Source organism: Daphnia carinata, chromosome 5 (assembly GCF_022539665.2).
Source record: "Daphnia carinata strain CSIRO-1 chromosome 5, CSIRO_AGI_Dcar_HiC_V3, whole genome shotgun sequence".
NCBI classification, from domain to species: Eukaryota; Metazoa; Arthropoda; class Branchiopoda; order Diplostraca; family Daphniidae; genus Daphnia; species Daphnia carinata.
The window spans coordinates 6,584,514-6,594,767 of record NC_081335.1 but is presented as its reverse complement, the minus strand read 5'-3'; the positions used below and the strand labels follow the sequence as shown (position 1 = coordinate 6,594,767).

Below are 10,254 nucleotides of genomic sequence, written 5' to 3'. Positions count from 1 at the left end.
AGATCGAGAAGTTCCCACAGTTGTTATTCTTTGTTTGAACCTTTTTCGCTAAGCATTTCACAGGCACGTGGAAATTTCGATTAAAATAATGTTTCCTTGCAAAAAACTCATTTTGTATTTCACTATTTAATATAACGTTTACTGAAACTGGGTACATAAACTGATTTTTATACTGATTTGGTTCTAGTACATAATTACATTGCAAACGGAATGTGTACGCGTTTCCTTTGTCTTTCATAAACCGTATTTAAACGGTACCATGTTACTGCAATCGAACCGAAGAAAATGTTGAAAATGAGTCCGAGAAACCCTTTTAGAACTAGTAATAATGTCGTCTTATAAAAATGAGTCTAGAAACCGTTAAAACTGCATATTTATTGTCAGATCCCACACGGCGCATCTCCTTCCTGAAAACCTCCTAAAAGGCTCTTAGCCTCCCCAGCGCATCAATCATACCGTTGAGAAGTACTGAGGAAGGCCACAAGAGGCTGAAATATTGTGGAGGAATATGCCAATATTTGCAATTCAAGAAATTGTTGGTGATATACTCAGGAGCGTTTTACGAGATCCTTCCATAACAGTAAAACTCGTGCGTTTTGAAGTATCACAAAAACATTTGGTTGTCAAAATTAGAGGATAACGGTTTACAAAAACCACGCGACAGCCCGAGGCTCAAGGTAAACATGGTGGTTTGGTACACTGCGCGTAGTACAAAACGTCGGGATAAAAGCCAATACGACTAGTCTTTGGCGAAACACTGAGCGCAAAATTTCAGTCAACACGAAATTCACGGATACGATTGCCACGCGGGACTTTACAGGAATGTTGCACTACACGTGTCACGTTGATCGAATGTGAAATGGGAATATTTTCCGGTCGATGCACCAAAATGAGCCAAAGACACGAATGTAGGAATTCAATAATGTTTTAAACGTAGTTTATTTTCTTCTCCGATTGTATGGGTTGCCAGCCCACGAAACGTAACACACGAAACACAAGTCTGTGACGATGGTAAACGGGTGGACGGCTCGTTTAACAGTCAAGAGATACACACAAAACGAGACAAACCGAGATTTGAGAACAAGATGAAGAAGGCACGAGGGCACGCTGTGAATGGCGGCCAGAGAGCTATCGACGAAAATCGAAGAAAGGACGAAATAGGGACAACTACGTTTTTTCGAAGTGGTCGAAAAGACACGAGATAGAAAAGTATTTACTGTCCAAGGACTAAAAAACGAATGCGCTGATCGATAAGTTGACATACGACGAAAAGGAGAAGAACACCAAAGCGCGCCACGCGAAACAAAAAAGGGATCCATCCCCTCTTCCGTCTCACCTCCGTTCAGCTAGCGGCAGTCTGGTCTGTCTCTTGACGTCACTTGCTGTCTGGCTTGGGGGGTGTGACATCACTTGCTTGGGGGGGGGACTTTGGTGTCGCTTACTGGGAAGGTTCAAACTTCCCAACATCGCCGGACCTGGGTCCAGCCGAGCTGGGCACATCTTGACGTATATTTACGGACTCCAGAAGACAAAGTTTGTGCGCCGGGCGGTGTAGTTCGGTACCATTTGTTTGGACCATGGCCGAACGAACAACTTTGTCAGGTCCAGCAAAAACCTTGGTGATTTTTCCGATGGGCCAAGAGCCACGAAGGTTGAATGGGTCGATGAGGACGACAATGTCTCCCACTTCCAGGTTGGGTTGGTTCTCGTACCATTTCTGGCGTTCGTTAAGATTCGGGACGATTTCACGCATCCAGCGTTGCCAGAATTGGTCGGCGACGGCTTGAGCGACACGCCAGCGTTTTTTAGAGGAAAGGTCTCGGCCAGTGAAAACGTTTGGGGGATGGTTGGGGTTGGCCCGTCCTAACAGGAGATGATGTGGTGTCAGGCTTTCCGGATCAGTCGGGTCTTCGCTGGGTGGAGTCAACTTACGACTATTGAGGACGTTTTCGACGTGCGTAAGTGCCGTAAGGAGAATGTCGTCTTTCAGGCGTTGAATGCCCAGTACGAATTGAAGTGCTTGCTTCGCGGCCCGCACCATTCGCTCCCACACTCCGCCGAAATGCGGAGAGGCTGGCGGGTTGAAGTACCACGATATAGGTTGACGACTCAAGTGCCTGAGAATGGCCGACTGATTCAGATTCTCAAGGCAGGTGGCTAATTCTCGCTGAGTGCCAGGGTTGGATTACCGCGTTAAAAAAAATACCGCGATAGTACCGCGGTAATGCGGTATTACCGCGGTGCGCGTGCAAAGTAAAGCCAAAGGCACTATCAGCAGTAGTCAATTTAAGAGGCAACATCACAAAACACCTTTCAATTGAACATAACAAAAAAAAAATTGAAAATTTCAATTTTCTATGCAAAAACACTGAATTACCAAGTGAAACGAAGTATTTCTTTCCTGAAAACACAAGGAACTGCAGCAACATTAAGAGAAACTGAAACAAAACTATCGTAAAGTGGCAACCTACGAATTTTAGGTCTTAATTACATTACGAGACCGAAATTTAGATTTTTCTTGTGCATGCTATGCACTCGTTTTGGAGTAAAAACAAAACGATACGGTGAGTAGTGCGATAAGTGTTTCCTTCGAAAGAAAAAGATAAGGCTCAAAGGAAACCTGAATGAAGCAAAATGGTTCAAATCAGTTCGTTTTAATAAAATCACATCAATACAGAAGTGATTTTCATGAAGTTTGATCGTATTATGCAAAAAAAAATTTTTACCGCTACCGTTACCGTGCGTTACTTGGAAAAAAAATTACCGCGGTAGTACCGCTACCGCGATACTTTCTGCGAAAATTGAAGTACCGCGGTAGCGGCACTTTTTAAAAGTACCGCTTCCAACCCTGCTGAGCGCCGACGAAATTGGTACCGTTGTCGCTGCGGTACGATGCTGGAACACCTCGACGGTTCTGGATGCGGTCGAGTGTGGCGATAAAGGAGGTAGTATCGAGCGAGTAGGTCATTTCGAGATGGGCACTACGTGATAATAAGCAGGTAAATAAACATCCCTAGCGTTTCACTGTCCTCCGAAAAATAGTCACCTCCATCGGGCCCCAATAGTCGACTCCTGTGTGTGTGAAGGCGGGTAGGCCTGGGCTTAATAGTGCGGTGGGCAAGTCAGCCATTTTAGGTGTCGAACCCTTTGCTTTATATTTCCGACAGGTGTAACAGAGATTCCAGATACGTTGAGCAGTTATCCGTCCTTTTGCGATCCAAAATTGTTTCCAAGCTTCATGATGGATCTGCTCGGCTGACAGATGTGCTCGGTCACGATGAAGATCGAGCAAAATGAGTTCCGTCAGGCGCTCTTTTGGGTGACGCGTTCCGGTCGGAAGTGGTGCCTTTTCGATGCGACCACCGATACACAGAAGGCCACGGTGGTCGAGGTACGGTGACAGCTTTAGCAGCGACGATGCTGGTGAGAGTCGATTGCCTTCTCGCAGGTCTACAATTTCTTGCTGATACGCATTTCCTTGTGCTCGTCGAAACAAGAACTCTCTAACCTGCTGGATCTCGTTGGCCACAAGTTCACCGGTTAAACGATTATCCTGGTTACTTTGCGTGTTTCCTATCCACCGTCGTACGTAGGCTAAGGTGCGAACTATAATGTGGATTCTGGAGATGTTGGTGATAAATAAGTCGACAAACTTCTTCTTCGCGACGCACCAAGCCAATCCAAGAGGCTGAACGAATTTCAGGATCGTCGGGGTCAATAGGAGGAAGGGACGGATGCCTAGGCCAGTTGGCTGAGGTTTCTAGATAGACTGGACCAACAAACCACCGGTGCTGGGCAGTGAGATCTTCGGCGTATAGTCCACCTGTTCCGGCGAAAACTACGCCTCTAGAATCTACCACCCAAGTCTAGCGTAACGAAGAATGATGCGAAGACAGACCAACCACATCGCACTACTAAGTTACTGTTTAACCCTAATGTTCCCTACCCCAACTGTAATTATGTTTCGTCTGCTCCAAACCCCACGTTTCTGACACTACACGTCCATTTCTCGTATCGCGAACTTGTGTCCTTCGATCCAAGAAATTCACTCTACCAATCTTCTTCGACTCCTAGGTATCACTATTCACAATTTATATGTAATACTTGTTCGTGTTCTAAACTACATTTATTGCCTATAGTCAAAATACTTGTCCTGTGTCGAACTGTGTCGACGAAACATTCTGCCTCCATCCCTGATTTGTCTGAGCCACTCGGTAACAATAATGTTGTTTCATCCCTTTCCTTACTAGCTATATTAATATTTATATTAATAGGCTCTCGCCCAAACTTCGGTTTATATCCTGTATATGTGTACGAGTGGCCATTTAGCCTGTCAGCCCGTCAGCCCATCAGGTATTCTAAGTAACATTCTGAATTGTACCACACTTACTAAACCCTATACGTCTAGGCACCATATCCTACACATAATACAACTTCTCTCCACCATTGAATTGTTCTTTCTGGTGGAGTCGACAGCAGTTTGAGAAACTGCCCCCACCCTGGTTTCATTTGAGGAAACATATGGTCCTTCGAACCGGAGCATCACGTGAATCCAGTGATTGCTCCTACAACATCCTAGCTATCATATTCTGCTCGGCCAAAGCCTTTGTCCTGAAAATCCCAGCTCGACGGTTACGATACGCAATCATCTAGCTGCCAACCTGCCATCTTTCTAGAAACTCGGGCGTCCATTACCCGTACTCCTCTCGAATCGAAGACACAATGATCGATAACGAACAAACCGCCCAGGAGGAAATAGGAGCCATCGGAGGTGTTCCGCCCCAAGAAGAGATCGAAACGTGGAAAAGAAGAAGAACTCAGCTGCGCAAACAGATAACGGTCACTCGTCGCCACACCGATTCACTGATACTTAGTGGAGGCTCACGGGGAGCCATTAAGGGACTAATGGAACATCTGAGGAACCTGAATCACGACAACCGTCATGTACACACGGATCTCATGGGTACCGACCCAGATACCATCGAGAATGACAAGCAGGAAGCTATGCACCTGCGTTACGTACAGCAATCTGGCGAAATGTACGAAATGGTGGAAGGCTATTTAACCTCCAGGCTGGACGATCCAGCTTCTGAAATCCAAGAGGATCCTAGGCAATCGTTTCCCGCAGTCGGAATCGGACGACAAGAAAGAGAACCGTACAGGACTATTGACAATTTAGCCGTACCAAGAAGACCTGAAGAGATCCAAAATCTACAAGAAAGACACCCCGGTTCCCAAGCCGAAGCGGGTGCAATAAGCAGAGCCTTGAGTTCATTAACAGTAGATGACGACGAACGCTATTCATCAGTCAGCCAACGACCAATTCCAACCAGTCGACCACATGCTGCTGGCAAAGAGAATGTCATTCCGAAAAGGATAGTCAATGTGCCATGGGTGAGCGATAGGAGCAACGCCCCGGACGACTGGATAGACCAATACAGCAACGGCCGGTTGCCACCAGAGTCCAGCCAACATCACTTCCGTTCGTCAGTCTCGGCGGAGTTGGAAGTCTATCACGGAAGGGCACTACATTGGTTCGCATGGATTGACGTCTTCAAGGCCCTAGTACATGACACTCCGAGGTCCCCAGGAGAAAAGATTGCCTTATTGAAAAGATACCTTCGAGGTGACTGTCTAGACGTAATATACGGACTCGGAGGTGGAGAGGAAGCCTACATAGAAGCGCTAGTAAGACTGAAGCAGACCTGTGGGAGACGCGACGTTATGAGAGCAGCACATATACAAGCAATTGACCGGTTAGAGCTGAAATTGGATCCAAGAACGTTCAAAAGATATGCCGAGAAAATTCGCCCCCACCTCTTCGATCTTACTCGAATTGAAGTTTCACCAGCTGATGTCATCGAAAGGGTTTGTCAGAGACTCTCTCTACACGATCGCTTGGCTTGGAACGAAGGAAAATGGGAGAGACCTAGAGCATAGAAGCCTCAACGATTTTGGAAGATGGCTTTGCAATAGAGCCTCAGCATACCAAAACGCTCCCAGCATAGCGGCGGAACAGAGTGCCCCAGTAGCCAGAAACAATTTTCCCGACAATCGTCGTCCAGCACGCGTGCATCAAGGAGCCACAACTTCTCCAGATATCAGAGGAACGGTACTCGACCGCCCATTTTGCTTCAAATGCGAGAAAACCCACAAACTGACCGACTGCACAGAATTCCAAGGGCTCTCCATCGGGGAGCGAGTCATGTTCTGCGTTCGTCATCACCTATGCTTCTGCTGTTTCAGCCCCAAGCATTCTGTCCAAAGCTGTCCGAAAAGAAGACCCTGCAAACATACCGGTTGCCGATACAGCCACCACGAAGTATTGCACGACTCCGGAAATCTATCTATAAAACGAGCCAAACCATCGACAGCCCGCACCGGCAGGCAGAGGGTGGATTTGGGAATGATGCGGTTGGAAGTGAGCTCAGTCGACGGGAAATGGTCCCAACTGGTGAACGTGTTTATCGATGAGGGAAGTGACTCCACTCTCATGACAGACTCATGCGCCCGATCTTTAAACATACGAGGAATCCCGCAAATCCTTGAAGTGGATGGAGTCGGTGGTGAAGTACGGCAACACTCCTCACAACGCGTACGATTCTTGATCCGTTCAGAGACCGGAGCTCTATTTCCAATATCCGCTTCTACCATGAAAAGGGTGGCGAATCCAGCTCCCGTGATCAACTGGAACGTCAAGAAACAAAATTGGAGCCACCTGAGAGATATACCGGTGGGCGAAGTAGGGGGCGACATCGATGTACTGGTAGGCATGGACCATGCACATCTGTCAATGGTTCAGGAAGGCCGAGGCGGAAAGGCAGGTGAGCCCGTAGCCTCCCGTACTCAATTGGGGTGGATTATCCGAGGCGTAACCGACACGCAAGACACCTTGGCCACCGTCCGAAGCAATCGAGTTATCAGCAGTACCTACTCCAAAGATCTGAACACTCAACTTCGCAGGTTCTGCGATACGGAGGAGTTCGGAACGGAGTTTCAGGCTGGATGTTTGTCACCTGAAGACAAAAGAGCTCTAGCAATAGCAGTCTCAGGAACGAAAAGGCTAGACGTCGGTTATCAAGTTCCGATCACCTGGCGAGAGGGAGAACCAAATCTGACGAATAACTACGAAATGGCCATCAACCGATGGAAGAGTTTATTACGGCGGTTCGAAAATTAACCAGCTTACGAAGAGGATTATCGGGTTGCCATGTCCAAAACCTTTGATCAAGGGTATGCATCAGTAGTCAATAACGAATCGACTGCAAGGTATTTTCTGGCACACCACGGCGTCTACAAAGGATCAAAACTTCGAGTAGTTTTCGACACTGCAGCCCCCTTCAAAGGCAAATGTCTCAACAATGCAATAATAGCTGGCCCGGCCCTTCAACCATCTCTCGCAGCCGTAGTCAACCGTTTCAGATTGTACGAGATCGCCTGGGCGGCGGATATCGAGGCCATGTTTAGCAGCTTTCGTCTGAGCGATGAAGACGCTAGCTACTTCTGTTTTTTGTGGAATCCAAAAGGGGAAACCGAGCCGAAAACCTGCCGGATGGATCGTCTACCGTTTGGGGCGAGCTGTTCCCCTTCGTCGCCATTCACACAATCCGGAAGATTATGGAAGATGCTGGTGCAAATGAAAGGATTACTACCGCCGTCCGAGATAACATATATGTGGACGATTACCTTAACTCTGCCCCCGGTATCACAGACGCGACGCAAGAAGCTACAACGATCCGTAATTATCTGCTCGCTGCGGATCTCAAACTGCAGGGGTGGATATCAAATTCACCGGAATTCGTCCAAGGTGTAATGGGAAAGGAACACGTGCTGTCTTCGTCACCAACCACCCATTCTCTAGTGCAAAATCCCGACGAAAAGGTTCTGGGTGTATTTTGGAACACCCTTAAGGACTCCCTCGGATTCAACGTAGCTAACCGTCCCGACACCTGCTTCACCCGCGTAAACCTCATTAGTAAAGTGGCCAGTGTCTTTGACCCCCTCGGCACCGCCTCTCCATTGATAGTAAAGGCCAAGATACGCCTGAGAGAACTCGGCGTCAAAGGATTGAAATGGACCGACGAAGTGGTTGGCGACGACCGGAAATGGTGGGAACAGTGGTTCAACGCCCTAAAATTATTGGGTGATGTGGAAATCCCTCGCTGTCTCTTCCCTGCGGTATCGACTATTACCTCTTCAGAAATCCACACCTTCTGTGATGCTTCGGAAGAAGCCTACGCGGCAGTGGTCTACATCAGAAATAGCTACGACAAAAACTGCAAGCAGACGATAAGGATACACCAAATCAAGGCGGCCAACAAGTTAGCTCCCAAAAAATGTCTCTCGGTTCCGAAGCTGGAACTAAACGCGGCCTTGCTGGGCGCCCGGCTCGCCAAAACCGTCGGAACGTCACTCCCTCCTGGAATGATATCCAGCAGAAAATTCTGGACTGACAGCAGCACTGTCCGAAATCGGATCCGAGCCACAGCAGCCCATTATCAAGTCTTCGTGAGCAATCGCATTGGAGAAATACAAACCATCACCGAACCCGACGAATGGCGCTTCGTCCCGGGCGCTCTAAATCCGGCGGATGCCGCGACCCGCTCCACTCTAGATGGAACCATTTTCCCAGTTGCCTGGCTTAAAGGACCGAAATTTCTCTCACAGTCTGGGCAGGAATGGCCGATGGATCTTCCGTGGATAGCGGTAAACGAGGAGAAACGTCCCGCACGTACACTCGTCATCACGCAGCCGGTTCAGAGAGACTGGACCCAAATCCAAATTACTCCAGAACTGTCTTGTCTTCCCTCACTGTGCCAACTAGACCCTGTCTTCTTTGATGTAATCAAACAGTGTCAGGTCGAGGCGTTCTCTGAAGAACTAAGACGCCTAAAGAATAATAAAACCCTGCACTCTAGCTCCTCGCTGTTGGCCCTGTCTCCGATCCTCGACAAAGATGGGCTACTTAGACTTGGTGGACGAATTGGTCGCGCACGCCTGCCCTACGATCAGCTGCATCCGGTACTCTTGCCCGGAAAACACCCGCTCGCCGAGAAAATCGTCCACGCGTTCCATACGCGACTCAATCATGTAGGAACGGACTTCCTCCTCTGCTACATACGTCAACATTTTTGGATGACAAGCGGGAGAGAATTAGTGAAGAAGATCCGCAGGGATTGTCCCATCTGTAGGCGTAATCGAGCCCGACCGGGCGAACAATTGATGGCCGAGTTACCAGAGTCCCGCCTCGACTATGGCACCATTCCCTTCACTCGAACAGCCGTGGATCTATTCGGCCCATTAGAGATCAGCTCGTATCGTTGCAGAATCGCTAAAAGATGGGGCGTGCTGTATACATGCCTGGTAACCAGGACAATATTCTTGGAATTAGTACCGTCGCTTTCATCTGAAGACTTTCTCCTATCCCTGCGCAGATTTATCGCCATGTATCGTAGCCCAGCAGTCCTTCATTCCGACAACGGGACGAACTTCGTCGGCGCGGAAGGCGAGCTACGAGAGGCAGCCATCAAATTACATAGCTCCGAAGAGGTGCCCGCGTTTATGCACAGTACCCGTATACGCTGGATCTTTCAACCGCACCGTACTCCCCATTTTGGAGGAGCTCACGAGGCCTTAGTCAAAATCACCAAGAGAGCTCTCTACGATGCTTTAGAAAGAGAGAAAGGAGCCTTCCGTCATCCTAGCGAGGATGTACTTCGAACGGTGCTTCATGAAGTCGCGGGGCTGCTAAACACTAGGCCGCTGACATATGCCAGCTCCGATCCGGAAGATTTCCGCCCCCTAACGCCAAACGACTTCTTAAATCGTGCACCGACCGCATATCCCCCCGCTGGATGCTATGACGACGCGCAACCGCGAGAACGTTATCAATGCCTGTAACGTACATTAAATCTATTCTGGCACCTCTGGAAAACGACTTATTTACAATCTCTGGCCTCCCGTAAAAAATGGAAAACGCAACGTCCCAACCTAGAGATCGGAGATGTTGTGCTCGAAATAAACAAAGGCTTCAGTCGCGGCGTATGGAGTATTGGCCACGTCGTCCAAACCTATCCAGGATCGGATGGCTGCGGCAGAGCAGTGGACATTAAACTACCCACTGGAGTATTCCGAAGAGGAATTACCGAACTATGTTTTCTTGAAGCTGGCTCGTCCGTTCCGGACTCGGGGGAGCATGTTCCGGAGAAAACTACGCCTCTAGAATCTACCACCCAAGTCTACGTAACGAAGAAT

The 10,254-nt window shown here is 48.4% G+C and overlaps 2 protein-coding genes across 2 annotated transcripts; one reads left to right on the top strand and one right to left on the bottom strand.

Annotated features, from left to right (window-relative positions):
• Nucleotides 1–3,013: 3,013 nt before the first annotated feature.
• LOC132087993 (uncharacterized) lies at nt 3,014–4,191 on the bottom strand. The gene is made up of 3 exons (XM_059495409.1): nt 4,105–4,191; nt 3,650–3,866; nt 3,014–3,606 (listed from the first exon to the last, which is right to left on the bottom strand). The coding sequence occupies exons 1-3, from the start codon at nt 4,189–4,191 to the stop codon at nt 3,014–3,016; spliced, it is 897 nt and encodes a 298-aa protein (XP_059351392.1).
• Nucleotides 4,192–4,722: 531 nt separating this feature from the next.
• On the top strand, nt 4,723–9,900 carry LOC130703047 (uncharacterized). The gene is made up of 4 exons (XM_057524668.2): nt 4,723–5,868; nt 5,915–7,154; nt 7,233–7,461; nt 7,527–9,900. Exons 1-4 carry the CDS (start codon nt 4,723–4,725, stop codon nt 9,898–9,900), a joined length of 4,989 nt encoding a protein of 1,662 aa, XP_057380651.2.
• Nucleotides 9,901–10,254: the final 354 nt, after the last annotated feature.

What these genes read in the sequence shown, in the direction of transcription:
- LOC130703047 (XM_057524668.2), top strand. Translation starts at nt 4,723, where the DNA reads ATGATCGATAACGAACAAACCGCCCAGGAGGAAATAGGAGCCATCGGA. An exon ending in CAGCTGATGTCATCGAAAGG is followed by an intron (nt 5,869 to 5,914) that starts GTTTGTCAGAGA and finishes CTTGGAACGAAG; the next exon opens with GAAAATGGGAGAGACCTAGA. An exon ending in GGCCATCAACCGATGGAAGA is followed by an intron (nt 7,155 to 7,232) that starts GTTTATTACGGC and finishes CCTTTGATCAAG; the next exon opens with GGTATGCATCAGTAGTCAAT.
- LOC132087993 (XM_059495409.1), bottom strand. Translation starts at nt 4,191, where the DNA reads ATGGAGGCAGAATGTTTCGTCGACACAGTTCGACACAGGACAAGTATT. An exon ending in GTAGTTTAGAACACGAACAA is followed by an intron (nt 3,867 to 4,104) that starts GTATTACATATA and finishes TCGTTACGCTAG; the next exon opens with ACTTGGGTGGTAGATTCTAG. An exon ending in GCGTCGCGAAGAAGAAGTTT is followed by an intron (nt 3,607 to 3,649) that starts GTCGACTTATTT and finishes TCCACATTATAG; the next exon opens with TTCGCACCTTAGCCTACGTA.